The 17,339-nt window shown below is 36.8% G+C and overlaps 1 protein-coding gene across 2 annotated transcripts in view; it reads right to left on the reverse strand.

Moving 5' to 3' along the window:
- The window catches only part of MED12L (mediator complex subunit 12L), a 192,006-nt gene that overhangs the window by 28,063 nt on the left and 146,604 nt on the right, over positions 1-17,339 (reverse strand). For both annotated transcript variants that reach the window (XM_087725382.1, XM_087725381.1), the window contains 10 exons: positions 15,451-15,678; positions 9,474-9,615; positions 8,368-8,488; positions 7,370-7,465; positions 7,154-7,267; positions 5,132-5,328; positions 4,282-4,470; positions 2,391-2,465; positions 2,092-2,282; positions 148-309 (listed from right to left, as the gene is read on the reverse strand). In XM_087725382.1, the coding sequence (XP_087581508.1) occupies positions 148-309; positions 2,092-2,282; positions 2,391-2,465; positions 4,282-4,470; positions 5,132-5,328; positions 7,154-7,267; positions 7,370-7,465; positions 8,368-8,488; positions 9,474-9,615; positions 15,451-15,678 (1,515 nt within the window). The remainder of the gene's footprint in view (positions 1-147; positions 310-2,091; positions 2,283-2,390; positions 2,466-4,281; positions 4,471-5,131; positions 5,329-7,153; positions 7,268-7,369; positions 7,466-8,367; positions 8,489-9,473; positions 9,616-15,450; positions 15,679-17,339) is intronic.

Raw genomic sequence — 17,339 nt, forward strand, 5'->3', positions numbered from 1 at the left:
TTGAGTGTCCTCCCCCCACCCCCACCCCCCAAAAAAATCAAATCTGGTTTCTACTGGTTTCTTTAAAGAAGGATAAAATTCTACAGCTCATCTTTGCAGCAGAGATTACTAGTTTGAAATACAGCCATATTTTCCAGTATCTTCTACCTCTTCTGTTTTTGCCTGTCTCTCTCCTTCTTTGAACATGATCCCAAGTGCTGGCCTTTCTCTAGTTCTTCTCCAGCTGCTTTCAAGACTCGACCTTGAACAGATGTCGGCAGCTTTGCAATCAAGGGAGCCACTAACCATACACCTTGTCTTTCAGAAGAACTAAAGACATGAAACAAATAAGATTTTTGAGCAGAATATTAATCAATATGTTCAGTACTTTTTCTCACACACACATACTTGCACACACGCACATACACACACATAGACACAAGAGATTTTAGTAATATACTATATGCCTTAAATAAGACAGAGTTCTGCACAGGGTATTATTATTAGCATATGGCATTGTTACATAAACCAAGTGACCACAATCCTATTGCAGAGTTAGGGCTAGGGTTAGGATTAGGGTTTGACTTTGGCTGCCAAGTTGAATAAAACTATTTCTATTGAAGAAAATGCTCACATGCTTTCCAAGGTAGCCACAGGAGAGTGAGCTGGCTTTGCACCAGATAGAAACATGAGAACATTTTCCTACAGCAGTATCCTAGGTCTTCCCAAATGGACACCGCAACCAGAACAGTTCAGAACCACACAGGTTTATAAATAATGGTTAAATAATAATCAAATAAATCTTAGATTAAACTGAGAACTGGTGTGGTTCAAGTTAACCCTCAGCCATAGCTGATGTTCACTGTATGATTTTGGCCAGTCATGCTTTGTTTTGAAGAGGAAAAACTTAAAGAGAGAATGCTATGTATGCCACTTTATGCTTTGGGAAGAAAGGATCTCTATCTATCTATCTATCTATCTATCTATCTATCTATCTATCTATCTATCTCTATCTCTCTCTCTCTGTCTGTCTGTCTGTCTGTCTGACTGTCTGTCTTCTATCTATTTATCTATCTATCTATCGAAATCTATATCTATATCTATGTCTATATCTCTCTCTATATATATATCTACATCTCTATCTACATCTCTATCTCTATCTCTATCTCTATCTATCTCTCTACCTCTACCTCTCTATCTCTATCTCTATCTCTATCTCTAGCTCTAGCTCTAGCTCTATCATCTCTATCTCTATCTCTATCTCTAGCTCTATCTCTATCTCTATATCTATATCTATATCTATCTATCTACCTACACACACATACAAACACACACACACACACACACTGGATACACAAAAACACACACACACTGGATACAGTATTAATAGTTTACAATTTTTTGATTGTAAGCTGCCCAGAGGCATTAATTGAGATGGGCAGCTATAAAAATGAATGAATGAATGAATGAATGAATGAATGAATGAATGAATGAATGAATGAATGAATGAATGAAATCCAGTTTGACTAAGTATTATTTAGAACTCCTGATTTAACATTCTGGACGTAGACTGCTTAGATAGACATTTCTTATTTCTTCCCATTAAGAATAAACTTGTTAAAAATGAAAAATAAAGACATTATATCTCATCTTAAAGTAACAATTATTTTCCTTAAAGTTAAAAAAAAAGTAGAGTTCACCAAGGAGTCAGGTCTAATTGGAAGCTTTTAAAATGACATTTTGTTAATTTCAGCAATCTATTTTATTTCTAATTCAGAGAAGGATTATCAAATTATTTATTCATTCACTCAAATTATTTATTTAACCTGCAGCTAACATTGTGTTTATCTTGTTTAGTGTGTATTTACTAAACAATCAAGAGAATGAGGACATTCTCACCTGCCCAGGAACTCCTTGGCGGAAATAGTTTTTGCAGGCAGAAGAAATTAGTACTGTGTGAAGATTTCAGTTCAGCACACTATATTTCTCAGAGTTAAAACCACAATTATTCAGCAGCAGTTTTTGTGAGTAGACCACTCTCAAGGGCTTCTATTTTTTTTAAAAAAAAGTGCCCACAATTTCACCATTACCAATTCAGATTGGTTACATTACCTTAGGAATGTCTTTTTACAGTTCTGCCTTGTAATAGGCGTGTCAGCATTTCCAAGAGCGTTTGGATTGAAGAGGCCTATACCAGAGTTAGAAGAGTTATTGTTTAGATCAGCGGATTGCTGAAACACTTCTATTGTCGCCTTTGCAATATTATCCAACAAGCTGTTCATTTCAGCCACAGACCCAGAACCCTACAGTAAAACATAAGTAAACTAGCGCATTCATGTTATGTTTGCTCATACACTAAGTTATTTTGTAAAGGTACATGATTAATTAAAAAGAAAGGAAGAAATACTCACAGGTTCCTTCAGACACTGTTTGATCATTAGCTGAAGTTCCAGCCATGACTGTCTAAGAGTCCACTGGTCTATATTCTGGATCAAAAAACAGAGGAGAAATTTTTTCTTCATAACATTTCTAGAATTATTATTTTCATTAATAAAGTTGATATATGGTTTTATTATGTGGGATGAAATATTTGGCTACAAACAGTGACGTGCAGTCAGGGGAGGCAGAGCCTCACCACTGTCATCATGAAAAGAAAAAAAATGTAAAAGGAAAAAGGCAAGAGCTGAGGTCAGGCTGAGCTAGTTGCTGCCAGAGTCACAGTGTTTGACTCTGCTTAGTGCAACTGTTTAAAAAAGCCTCCAAAAAGTGCCCTCTACAGGAGAAGGCAGGAGAACGATGTGCCTCATCTAGTCTGACTTTAGGCGTTTTATGATCACACGAGCAGAGTTAAGCAAGTGTGGTGTGTGTGTTTGAGAAGGGGAGAGGGGGGAAGAGTGGGAGGAAGGAGGGGAAGGGAGAAGAAAAAGAAAAAGAAAGAAGGAAACTTATTTCGCAAAGGAGAAAAACAAATGCTGTCGCTTTAAATCAGAAGTGAGCATGTCTGGCTGAGAAATTCTGGGAGTTGAAGTCCACAAGTCTAAAAAAAATTGTGTCAGTGCCTCACCAGCCATAAACCTCACTGCACGTCACTGGCTGCAAATGAATATTATATACAGCTAATTTTGATTATTCTTGCAGGTGGAATCCTGTGGGTGGATTAAATTGAGAAAATTTGGCTGCAGAAGGGGAATATGACTTTATAGCAATACACTTGATCAAAGTTTGTCTTCCATTCAAATCTAGTTTAACAATGGGAATGCCATCTGTGCATATGCTTTTGAGTTTCCATATTCAAATCTAGCATTTTGCATTTCTCCCAGTGAAAATTCAACTTGCTAGTTTCTTCTAATTGTTTCACTCTTTTATGAGTCTCTTGATTTGTATACTGTTATCAAAATGTTGTTTGCCTCCCCATCCACACCCCTGTAGATGTGATGATCTTATCTTCTATTTCTTAATCCAAGTTATGTATAAATATGTGGCATAGCACTGGGCCTAATAGACAGCTTTGTAGTAGAATGCCATTCAACTTGAACCATGATGCATCCAAAGATAATTGTAGAACATATTACAACGAATAGAAGGTGAATCATAGCCTGCATCATAACAATAGTGTTGTGCAGCTATCCTCCCCATCCCCGAACCAATAGCAATATTATATAAGGATATTTCTAGAATATAATGTATAGTTCCGAGCATCAAAATTTTAGCAAAGACACTGAGAAACTTAATTGTATCCAAAAAACAACAACCAAAAAGTAGTAGAAGGCTGTCCTATAATTTTCCTAAATATAAGAAGTATTTAAATAGAGGCCGGACCGTGATGGTCAGGAAGTCTGTGGTAACATATTCTCAGACTGATGCAATTTGATTAGATAATTCCCAATCAACTAGAACTGATTCCATTCTATGAATCAATTATTCCACCTTTATCATTGCACACTGTTTCTATTTAACAACTTCCAGTGGTGCACTGGTTAGAATACAGTATTGCAGGCTAACTGTCCACAGAGGTTTGACCCTGATGGGCTCAAAATTTACTCAGCCCTCCATCCTTCTGAGATTGGTAAAATGAGGGCCCAGATTGTTGGGTGCAATATTCTGATTCTGTAAACTGTCCACAGAATGCTGTAAAGCGCTATGAAGCAGTAAATAAGTCTAAATGCTATCAATAATTATGAAACAATATTCCAAATATTTACTTCATTTGGAAAAAAGTAAGCAACAATAATGCAATGGAAAAAGCAAATCAAACTTTTTTTCTTATCTGAGCTTAAATAATTTCATTTTAAATGTGGTTACCTGAAGAATGCGCTTGATGTGTTGTCTCTGAGGATTGTCCCCTTCTGCACATTCTTTAATACTGTGAGGGTAACAGATAAGCTGCAACAATTTCTGTGCTTGTTTGTTGGAGAGAACTGGATCCAGGATAAGATCTTTGTCGGTACATAGCCTCTCGGGTTCTTTCAAGCAGTGTTCTCCTACCCATTCCTACCCAAAAAATTAGATGGAGAATAAGTATCAGTACAAAAGTCAAAGCCAAACTTAAATGTTTAACTTGAATGTAGCTCAAGTATATAACAAAAACACAGTATTTTTCAAAAATAATGAAATCATACTAGATATTACTTCTGTATCACAAAAAAGGAGTCTAACTTCATCTTGCACTGTAACTTCAATACTTGTACTGAAGATCTGACTTGAACATAAATATTGTAGATGTCATTTCTACTGTATACATGATTTGAAATAATTTTGAATAAAATACCGGTTTGCAGTATTATAGTTATTACATGTAATATATTCATATCTTGCCTTTTCTTTGCAAGAGTTAAAATGTATGTCACTGGCATTTTATCATCATAATACTATTAGCTCTAGTTTAGGCTATACGAGAGACTGGACATGATTGAAGAGATTGAAAGTCAAGGTCTTGATTGTCTTTGGTCCTACTCCACATTGATCCTATTTACACTTAGCAGAATATACTGGCAAGGATAATGACTTCAATTCCACATGGACACACAGACCAATGCACACCGCAGGAAGTCTGCAGTCATCAACTTTCACAATCTCTGGAGTATGGCGATAATGTCACTTGCAAAATTATATCTATGTACACAATAATAAAGGAAAGGAAAGCAGGTGTTACCTGCTGACAAATGCTTCTTAGTACATATCTAGCATATTCACTGAGTGTAGCAGTTTCTATGGAAATGGTTTTTTCATACAAAGACTTTGAGGTAGCTTCCCATATCTCATCATCATTTAGATCTCCCAATAATCTCTGTACTGAGTAATCTGAATTTTTCAAGGAGGGAATATTGTCGCTTCCAATTTCAGCATCACCTATATTGTAGAAAAAGTAAAAAAAAAAAAGATGAAAATATGTATTAGTCCTTTAATATAGTTTGGCTTTCACCTAAGTACCCTCTTAATTTATTTTTGCTTAATGCTACTTTCAATTTTAGAAATTGTTGACATATTATTTTAATATTTGAGGATTTCAGGCTATTTATTTTTTTTAGAAAAGTTACTCTAATAAACATTTCTTCGATTATGTACACTATAGTATAATATAATTTACCACCCTAGAGTTCTTACAAGTATGTAAGATTAAAAAAAATACATTACAGCAAATAAAAAGCAATGCCATACAACACCAAATTTAAATACTTTAATAAGCAAACACATTAAAGATGAATTTATATTACTGTAGAGGAAGAATACTGATTGGTAGACATTATGTTATTTAGCTATTAATTTTACATCCTGACTTTATTTTCTAGGAGTTTAAATGTAAATGGAGGATATTTCTTTGTTTTTACCAAGTACAATAACTTAATTCTTATGTTAAACTGGGAGGCACTGATTGGCCCAAAGCCAACACTGAGATCTGTGGACAAGTGGGCCTTCAACTTAGTCTCCATTGGCCTGTGTCAAGTGCAAAGGATCAGGACCATATCTGTTTGCAGTTTGCAGCACAGAAGATTTATTTAGGCCTATACAGAAGAATCTAGTCAATGAATGCTCAGCACTAAATTGACACTAGATAAGGGTCAACAGAATTCAAGAGGGAGGGGGGCTGGACTTGGATGATTTGTGGAAAGGCAAGGTCTCTAAGCTGATGACACATTTAACTCCTTCCCCCAGTTCTGCCTACCCGTCTGCCAAATATTTTAACCAGTACCTTCCAGATCATCTCATACAGTTTCCTATATTATGTCCCATTTGTTCTTTTATTAACCTATGATTCATCCTGGAAGATGTTTCTGGCACTGTGATTCACTTCCTAGAAAAGTTTCAAATTTAGAATCTATCATGTTTTCAGTAAATATCCAAATGTACATCTGAGAGTAAATCCCATTGCATGCCCAAACAACTAAAAACAAGGACAGTTCCGCCCCCCTTTCCCATTAGTCTGCTAAATATCGAATTCCCCAACACTGACTCCTGCCTAAAGATATTTATCTATGTATCAGGGCTGTGTTGCTATTATCCTTCTCATCTTTCCCATTACCTTCTCCTATTGGTTATCTTATGATTTATCACTTTGTTGTTTGTATGTACATTGAGAACTTATGTTTGTATGTACACTGTATATTTGTATGTATACTCAGAGCTTGAGAGACCACCTGCTGCCAATTACCTCCAATAGACCGATCAGATCCCACAGATTAGGTCTCCTCCGAATTCCATCCGCTGGCCAATGCCGACTGGCGACTACCCGGAGGAGAACCTTCTCTGTGGCTGCTCCGACCCTCTGGAACGAGCTCCCCATGGGGATTCGAACCCTCACCACCCTCCAGGCCTTCCGCAAAGCCCTTAAAACCTGGCTGTTCCGACAGGCCTGGGGCTAAAGAGTTTTTTGCCCCCCTTCTCGAATGGTATGGTTGTTGTGTGTTTTTAAATTTTGTATTGTTATGTCTCGTCTTTTTTATCCCCCTGTCTGTACCCCCCTTCCCTGATTGAATTGTGAGCCGCCCTGAGTCCCCTTCGGGGAAAAGGGCGGCATATAAATGTAATCAATCAATCAATCAGCTTATGTGCCAGAGACACATTCTTTGTGTGTCCAATCACACTTGACCAATAAAGAATTCTCTATCCCTCTGAGGACCATATGCCTAACTTCAAAGTAAACATGTATATGAAGAACTTTAAAGCATGATCATACCAAGCATAAGAATTGCTTTCAAAACAGCAAATACTGCTCCCACTTCAATGCTGTTGTGAGCAGCACTTAAAAGGCGGCGGTCGCAAGATGACCGAATTCCTGGAAAACATTTTTCTGTATAAAAAAAGATCAATATGCTTTAGGAATACTGATTTATGTTTCAGTGGCACAAAAACTATTGTACTTTAAGAGAGGAAATGAATGTGGAGTTCTTACCATTTGACAGTAGGGAAATCATGGGTGTTTGGAAGAGATGTAGAAGAAGCCGGCAAGTCATCCTTGCCCCTGGCTCAGCATCTGGATCTCCACAAGCTAAGAAAAGAGGACCACTTTATTATTACATCACAGAAATCTAAATTGTCATCCTCAGTGCAACTGAAAATAATCCTTTCAAATGATTTGAAACATTTGAATAAAACAAAAATAAAAAATAAGGCTTTCACATATCAATGCTGAAGAAAACTCTTCCTAAATCAAATGTTCTGCAAAATAAAAGTTTTTTTAATAAAGAATTTTTCATAAATATATTTTGATCCTGTTTGGCTATCTAATTTTCCAGCTTAATATTTCATCTTAATATGAGATAAGAAAAGATTTAAGCTATTGTTTAACATGTTGAATGCATTTTAAGATTTGATAGTGATTTGATACTGATAAGACAACGTATGAAGAAAAATGACAAATGTGAATTATATGATTGAAGAAAAATGATTTGTAAAAAGACATAAATGTTGGATGTAACAATGAAGAAAGATTATGGGAAATAACAATGGAGGAACTGGAAAATATAGAATAGATCTAAAAAATATTTAAAAAGTGAAATATGGATTTGTGTGAGACTTTTAGAAGTGGTTTCAAGTAAACATAATGCAAGATCTAAGATCTAAGATTGAATTCATAAAAATTCAAAAGTAAGACAATACCATGAGAGGGAAAACAATAGCTATGCAACACACTATACCAAAGCCCAAAGCAAAATTAATATTTTATGGCAGAAACATCCCAAATAAATATTTCATGGCAGGACATCCCAAATAAAAGAATAATTTTAAAAAAACTAAATTCAATTGATAAATGCAAAAAAGATAAAATGCTTTGATTTCTAGCACAGAGACAGTTTGTGAGCAAATGGGTTGTTCTACAAACAATCTTAGCAAATCTTGTTCCCCAAGAAGTGGGGACTTTTATTGTTTTAATACACATTGAAACCTCACCTGCTGTAAGTAAAGAAGGGAGAGCTACGTGTTGAACAACATCCTCAAGGAAAAAACATTGACGAGCTATCAGTATTGCAACAAAGGTAGCTAATGAATCATGGAATGAAAGATCACTCACCTTAAAGGAGAAAGAGAAAGAGAAAAAGAAAGGCTCAACATTTCTGTTGGTTCACTTGATAGTACAGAAACATTATCTTTTTACATGGATTTAATTTTGTAGAAGAATGGTTTTCTTTTGTATGGTTTTCTATTTCCTTCTATTGATTGATCTACCCTTCCCTGATTCTGTGCCACAATATATCATTTGCTAGTATTTAACTTGCTTTGACCCCGCAAGTCAGAGATCTGAAAGTGTGAAGTCACCATTGCTGTACAGAGATAATACAACTCAGGACAAAAGTAACAGTGTTCAGCAGCTAAGGTAACTTACATCACAATTAACACAACAGATAGATACATCCAGCTGCCACCAGACTATACTTGTTCTACTGCACTGAAATGACTTTATTATAACATTATGCCAAGACAAGACACCATGATTCAGTTATCTTGTCAATGGGGAATTATCACCCAAACTCAGAGAATAAAGGAATACATAAAATGCTACCCTAATTTTAGTTCAAATTTAATAATTCCACTATTCTATTAAATGTTGTTAATTAATTCAGTGTATAAAAAGTTCTATATAGAAAAGTCCTTGGACTTCAATGAACAGTTACAGGTTTCTCAAACTACTGCTTTCCCTTTTACCATGGGTGTCAAACTCGCCATGTCATGTTGCCATCAAGTGATGTATCACAATGGTTTTTTCTTTTTATGGAGCTGGGGTGGGCATGGCCTGCATGACGCATCTGGCCCAAGGCCCCTTAGTTTGACACCCCTGCCTTATACTCTGGTATCAGGCAGAATCTCTCATGAAGCCAGTGGAAAACACAGAACATTGCAGGAACGACTCACGTAAATTAATAATTAATATTGTCTTATGTGTAAGAAGCATAATACCAAAGAATTATCTGCCTTTTTATTATACGAGAAAACTAAAAATATTCACCATGCGAAATAAAAATCAGACTTATAATTTTATGTTCATCTTTTGCACTTACATCCACACTGCAGAGAAGATCATTAAATCCCCAGACATGATTTGAAGAACAGCAAAGGGCTTTCAAGACTCCTAACCACTCTGAACTTAGGACTGTACAGCAAGCAGTTAATTCTGCACATAAGTTGGCAATGTCATTAATTCTAGGAGACAAAAATTAAATTTTAAAAATCAGGCTAATAGTTTCACGGCAGTCAAATATTTGCTGTGTCCAATGGTCTGCAACCAAACACACTTTCTTTTTATTAACATATTTAGATGAAATAAATGTGTAAAGAAGGAGAAGAGAAAAATGAGTCTATGCTTGTAAAATATAAGGAGTTAAAATATATTATTTAAATTAATTCTTGGTATAAGCTTTTTAAGAGTCTTCTTAAAATATTACTACTCAATTATCAAATAGATGGATTATCTAACAATTTTCAGTTAGAAAAGTTAGTCCTGTATCTGAAATTCAGGAGATTGCAATGTTGCAGGATAATCTGATATCTTCCAATAGCAATACCACAGTACCTTACAAGAAGATGCATAAGCTTTAAGTAAAAATGCAATTTCTAGCATCTGTCATATATGAATTTCTTAGCAGCATGCTAAGGCAGTTTTATTTTAACAATGTTGGTTGATTGACTTATAAAGATTGGCTTCACATATCAAGCCATAAAATATATTGGGTTCCTTCTTCATGTTTAGCACACAAAGCATATTAGGATTTAGGACATATCAGAATTTAGGGCAATTCCATCAGTGATGGAATTGTTAGAAAGCTTTATATCATCGGGGAACATTCTTATGCATGATTTTCCTTCAAAAAGATATTTATGTAGAAAAAGCAAATGTACCATACTATACTATACTATACTATACTATACTATACTATACTATACTATACTATACTACACTACACTACACTACACTACACTACACTACACTACACTACACTACACTACACTACACTACACTACACTACACTGTACTGTACTGTACTGTAATAGTAGCATAATTACAAATTTTAGAATTTGGAGGAAGGAATGTCAAAACTATTATCTATCTATCTACCCATCTATCTATCTATCATCTATTTATTTATTTATTTATTTGGTTGATTTAGAACCCACCTGACTCAAGAATAACTCCATGCAGCTTACATTTAAAATAGGAAAACAAAAGAATCTAAACATCTGAACAAAGTGTACAACCAGCCAGCCAGAGCTTCACAAACACCCCATTCTAAGTCCTGGGAGAATACAGATTTTTAAAGACTTGTGTAACAATACCACCATCAGAGTGGGATATAAACACCTCTCGGAGAGTATCATTCCAGATGGCAGACACAATGACAGAGAAGTCATACCTTGTCATCCCCAATAAAAGATATCGTTTAATTGAGGAAACCAATGCATACCAAATGGTATGAGACCATAAGAGATATCCTGGACCTAGGTTTTGAAGGGCTTTATGGGTGATAAATAGCACTCTGAACTGTATTCAGAAGCTATTAGCAATCAGTTTTTCTTGGAGTAGTATCACATGGGTGACTGCTTGCACTGCTGCATTCTGAACTAACTGCAGCTTCTAAGTGGTCTTCAAGGGCAGCCCTATTACCATGCATTACAAGACTTAATTGTGGAGTGATTAGAACATGAATAACTGACTAAAGGACCTACTGATTCAGAAATAGACACAACTAGCAGACCAGATGAAGCTGAAATTGTGCAAAGATTCTTAGCCACAGGTGTCCTTGCCATTGAAACAGGAGCTGTGAGTCCAATACAGCTCCTAGATTATGCAACAGTGTTGCATGTGGGAAGAGGAACCCTATCCAAAAATAAAGATGGAAAATCCCCAGATCCAGAGGCCAAAAAAATACACAGTCTTGGCAGGACAAAGTCTACATTTGTTCCTCTCCATCCAGCACTGCAAACCTTGGCACTGGGACAAAACATTGAAGCATCACCTGGGTGGCTTGGAGTTGAAGTCTACATACACATATTAATGATATCAGAACCCAAACTGACTGATGGCCTCACCCAATTGTTTCATGTAGCTATTAAACAGAGAGGGACAGAGTCCTGGGGCACTCCACCATGAAGAGCTGTCAGGCCTTTGGGGTGTTCCAGACAAGAAGCACAAACCATGACTACTAACAATACATTTATTATAACTCTACACTAATAGAAAATTGCAAATATATCTTCTTCCTTTACTTTTACTTTCCAGAAAACTAGATCTCTAGGGTTCCTTCAGAAACACGTCACACGTCTCTCTTCCTTCTCTGGGCTGAGATACTTTTGCATGATAGTTGTCTAAGCTGCAGCTCTTCCTCCTGTTTTCTAAGGTCATTCTCATAGGGTCACTACATTCTCAGATCATTACAGGGGCCCAAGGCATGATTGGTTCTCCCTCCATTGTCAACACTGAATGAACTCAGCCTCTGAGAGTGAACCAACATAGCACAGTGCTCCCAACTATCAAACCCTGCAGCTGGTCCAGCCAAAGAGGTGCAATCTCAAAGAGCCGAGGTGGCGCAGTGGTTAAATGCAGCACTGCAGGCTACTTCAGCTGACTGCAGTTCTGCAGTTCATCGGTTCAAATCTCACCGGCTAAAGGTTGACTCAGCCTTCCATCCTTCCGAGGTGGGTAAAATGAGGACCCGGATTGTTGTTGGGGGCAATATGCTGATTCTGTAAACCGCTTAGAGAGGGCTGAAAGCCCTATGAAGCGGTATATAAGTCTAACTGCTATTGCTATTGCAATCTCTTAGCCCAATCAGCCTGCTTTCATTAATTTTTTTAATATTTGAAATAAAATTTAGAGGATTGAATCCCTATGTCAAAATTATCCATGTGCAATTTTGTTCTTCCTGTATTCTTATAGGAACATCTTATGTCAGCACATCTTATAATGTCAGAGTTTATGGAAGGGAGCCATGGCAGGAAAACCTGCTGATAGGAGAGTAATCATCAGTGAAGGACAAGAGCAAGATGTCACATTACGATGCATACCCTACTTCTTGTATGCACAAATGTATGCACAGAGTATGAGGAATAAACAGGGAGAATTAGAAATTCAAGTAAAAGATGGCAGATACAATATTGTTGCCATTACAGAAACTTGGTGGAATGAAACCGACAAATGGAACATACAGCTAGAAGGATTTAAATTATTTAAAAGAAATAGATCAAATAAAAGAGGAGGTAGAGTTGCACTATATATAAGAAATAATTACCTCTCTACAGAAAGAGAGCACAACAATGATGGGAGCTATCTCGAATGCATTTGGGTCAATATTAAAGGTTGGGGGGGAAATGACATTGCCATAGGTCTATACTACAGGCCACCCAACCAAGCAGAGGAAGTAGATGAACTTTTTGCTAGTCAGCTAACAAAGGTATGTAGGAAGCACACCACAATAGTAGTAGGGGAGTTTAACTACCCTGACATCAACTGGGAAACAAACGCTGCACCAAGTGGAAGATCCAACAGGTTCCTAATGAACCTAGCAGACAACTTTGTTTCCCAAAAAGTAGAGAAGGGAACAAGGGGATTAGCCATATTGGACTTAATTCTCACTAACAGAGAGAAAGGATAGAAGGTGTTGAAGCCACAGGAACCCTGGGGGCACATGACCATGCACTATTGGAATTCAACATTATGCAAACACAAGTAGTAGAACAAAGTGAAACTAGAATCTTGGACTTTAAGAGAGCTAATTTCAATAAACTTAGAGAGAGCGTGGGAAAAATTCCATGGATGAGAATCCTCAAGGAGAAAACAACTCAAGAAACTTGGGAAATTTTGAAAAATGAAATTACAAAAGCCCAGTCTAGCACAATATCAATGAAGAAGAAAAGTTACAGTTTCCAAAAGAAACCAGCATGGCTGTATAAAGAACTCTCTGACAAATTGAAAGACAAAAAAGATAAGTATAAAAAGTGGAAAGGGGGGACATAACTAAGGCAGAATATCAGCAAATAGACCAAGCATGTAAAGATGAAGTGAGGAAAGCTAAGGATCACAATGAAGAAAAGCTTGCCACAAAAGTAAAAAATAACAAAAAAAGCTTCTTCCAACATGTTAAAAACAAGAAAAAGGTTAAGGAAACAATTGGTACATTGCTGGGAGAAAGTGGCAAGAAGGTGACAAGCAACAGGGAAAAAGCAGAACTATTTAACTCATATTTTGCATCTGTCTTTACACAAAGGGATAAAACAGTCCAACCTATCAAAAACAGCACCACAAAAATCAGATTAGGAACACAAGTTGAAATAGGGAAGAAAATGGTAAGTGAGCACCTGTCTACCCTAGATGAGTTCAAATCACCAGGACCAGATGGATTATACCCCAGGGTTCTGAAGGAACTGGCAGACGAGATCTCAGAACCACTGAACTATATCTTTCAGAGATCCTGGAGCACTGGGGAACTACCAGAGGACTGGAAAAGAGCTGATGTGGTTCCCATCTTCAAAAAAGGGAAAAAATAAATCCAGGAAACTACAGACCTATCAGCCTGACCTCAATACTAGGAAATATTCTGGAAAAGATAATCAAGCAATGAATTAGTGAACACCTAGAAGCAAGTAATAGTCAAAAGCCAACATGGGTTTGTCAAAAACACATCATGCCAGACTAATCTTATTGCATTCTTTGATAATGTGACAAAATTAGTGTACCAGAGGAATGCCGTCGATATAGTTTACTTGGACTTCAGTAAGGCATTTGATAAGGTAGACCATAACCTACTACTAGATAAAGTAGAAGAATGTAGGTTAGACAGCATCACTACCAGATGGATTTATAACTGGCTGACCAACTGCACTCAACGTGTAGTCCTCAATGGAACTGCATCTTCATGGAAGGAAGTATGCAGTGGAGTATCCCATGGCTCTGTTTTGGGCCCAGTACTCTTCAACATCTTCATCAATGATTTGGATGAGGGAATAAATGGGGAACTTATCAAATTTGCAGATGACACCAAGCTGGCAGGAATAGCCAACACTCCAGAAAATAGGCTAAAGATACAGAAGGATCTTGACAAACTTGAACATTGGGCACTATATAATAAAATGAAATTCAATGGTGAAAAGAGTAAGGTTCTACATTTAAGCAACAAAAATGAAATGCACAGGTACAGTATAGGTGGTATCTTGCTCAACAGTAGTAACTGTGAAAGGGATCTTCAAGTCCTAGTGGACAACCATTTAAATATGAGTCAGCAGTGTGCAGCAGCTGCCAAAAAACCCAACACAGTTCTAGGCTGCATAAACAGAGGGATAGAATCAAGATCATGTGAAGTGTTAATACCACTTTATAATGCCTTGGTAAGGCCACACTTGGAATACTGCATTCCGTTTTTGGTCACAACGATGTAGAAAAGATGTGGAGACTCTAGAAAGAATGCAGAGAAGAGCAACAAAGATGATTAGGGGACTGGAGATTAAAACATATGAAGAATGGTTGCAGGAACTGGGTATGTTCTTAAATAGAAAGAAGACTAGGGGAGACATGATAACAGTGTTCCAATATCTCAGGAGTTGCCACAAAGAAGAGGGAGTCAAACTATTTTCCAAGGCACCTGAGGATAGACCAAGAAGCAATGGGTGGAAACTAATCAAAGAGAGAAGCAACTTAGAACTGAGGAGAAATTTCCTGGCAGTTGGAACAATTAATCAGTGGAACAGCTTGCCTTCAGAAGTTGTGAATACCCCAACACGTCTTTAAGTCTTTAAGAAGATGTTGGATAGCCATTTGTCTGGAATGGTATAGGGTTTCCTGCCTAGGCAGGGGATAGGACTAAAAGACCTCCAAGGTCCCTTCCAACTCTGCTATTGTATTGTATTGCATTGTAAATGCAATGACAAATGAAATAATCACATCTAGTTTTGCATAGCTTTATCTAACTTTCTTGTTTTGATCAAATTGCAGACCCCAATGGGTAAGTGCTTGTGAAAGCTGCCTAAATAAGAAGCTTTATATCTTACCTGTCTGCATCTTGATGGCCCATGCAGACATTCATTAGTGCATTACACACAAAGCTATAGCGACTTGGTGCATTGTCACTCAGAATCTTGCCCAACATTGAATATTTAAGGCTGCGAATGGAGGGATTCTCAATAAAATCCAACATGAATTCAGGATCCCATAACAAATTGGAATTTGAAGGTTGAACGTTGCTATATATGGTCTGCTTTACCTTTGAACAGGCACTACTAAAAAAAAAGGAAACAGAAAGAATCAAGCAAGGAAAACAACCATTTCATACAAAACAAAGTTATGCACCTAATGAGTACTGGGTACAGTTTACTTTGCAACACTTGCTCATAAAGGATTGTACATATAAAATAATTGAGAAGAATTGAAACTCCAGTTTTCAAAGAGACCACAAAATACACAGTTGAACCAGCCAAAATTGCATGATTGAAAAGTATATTGTCGGTCCCCAACCTTTCCAGCTCCATGGAGTGGCAGAAGTGGCAGGTTGGGAGAGGATGGTTTCGCACATGTGCCACTTGCACAAATGGAGCTTTACACACTCATTTGCCACTTGCGTAATCCTTTCCCCAACAGATCACTTGCAGTATATTGTCTACTAAAAATGAATAACAATGGGTCTCAAAACCAGGTAACTCCTAGTCAATTCTTGAGTGATGGATTAAGATGTTGCAGTACAACAAAGGAAAAATGTAAGAAAACTTTTCAATAGCAAGTTCAAAAGCAGGAAAAAAATACAGAGCTAATATACCTAAATCAAGTGGCAAAGGGTATTACTACATGGCTGGGGTATGATTCCATACACCAAGTTGTCTATCTGTTTTATATCCTCTCCGACAAACATCTTGGACATTGTCATACTAGAAATAAGAGGGGCAGAAAATGCAGTCAAAATCTTGCTGCAGAGGTTTTGTAAAAAGAATGGAGATTTCCCCATGCCAGATATATTGGGAGAACCATATCAGCATTAACAGAACCTTTAATTGAGAAAGAATCTCAAATGAACATTCAACCCCTGAATATTTAAAAGACCCCTTGTCGTCCTTTACAGATCCGACTTAACATCTGGCAATTCCAGAAATAGTCTTGATTAAATGTTTATTCTGAACACAGCTGTATGATTCAAAGTGCATTCCAAATGGGGTGACATTATTCCGATGCTTATAAACACATACCAATCTCTTTATTTATTTTTTCAAGCTTTTACTTTTTCCGCCCTGGTCTACAACACATTTTCTGAAAGCAGGCAGATTAGTAGTTTATACTGATTCCAAAACATCAGTTAAATTTTACGCTAAAATAAAATAATGGTACAATTCTCTATAAAGTTCTCATTCCAGAACTCAGAAGGAAACTTATCCATTACTATGTGTATACTTTGCATAACAGAACCCTCACAGTACTGTAATACGTGGCAGTGACGTAAAGAGAATTTTAAAACATTAATGATTTGAAACAGGCTTATCTCTGTATAAGCACAGAAAATGTTTCTCAATCACTAGAAAGGGGAGCATATATACACAAATATAGAATACCACATACACACTATTCCTTTTTAAGATCAACATTAAATACAGCACACAAGAGCCATAAGAAAAGCAGTAAGACCAAAAAAGTTAAAAGAATAAGATAAGACAAATCTAGCTAAATCTAGTTCCTTTTAACACCTTCTTGTGGTTATCTATCTTTGTGAATCATCCATAAACTGCTTCATATATTGTCTTTTATTCTTTTAAGTTTTCATTCCTTCTCTTCACCTTCATATCCTAAGGTGGCACACCCCCTTCTTAAGAGGCTATCCTTGGGCCCAACTGTATTGGAAAACGTATGATCGAGTCTTTCATCTTCTCTTTTATGGAACATTGTTGAAAGAAAAGTT

The sequence above is a fragment of the Thamnophis sirtalis genome, unplaced genomic scaffold (genome assembly GCF_051295495.1).
Source record: "Thamnophis sirtalis isolate CommonGarterSnake01/CBP01778 unplaced genomic scaffold, rThaSir2_p1.2 scaffold_11, whole genome shotgun sequence".
Lineage (NCBI taxonomy): Eukaryota > Metazoa > Chordata > Lepidosauria > Squamata > Natricidae > Thamnophis > Thamnophis sirtalis.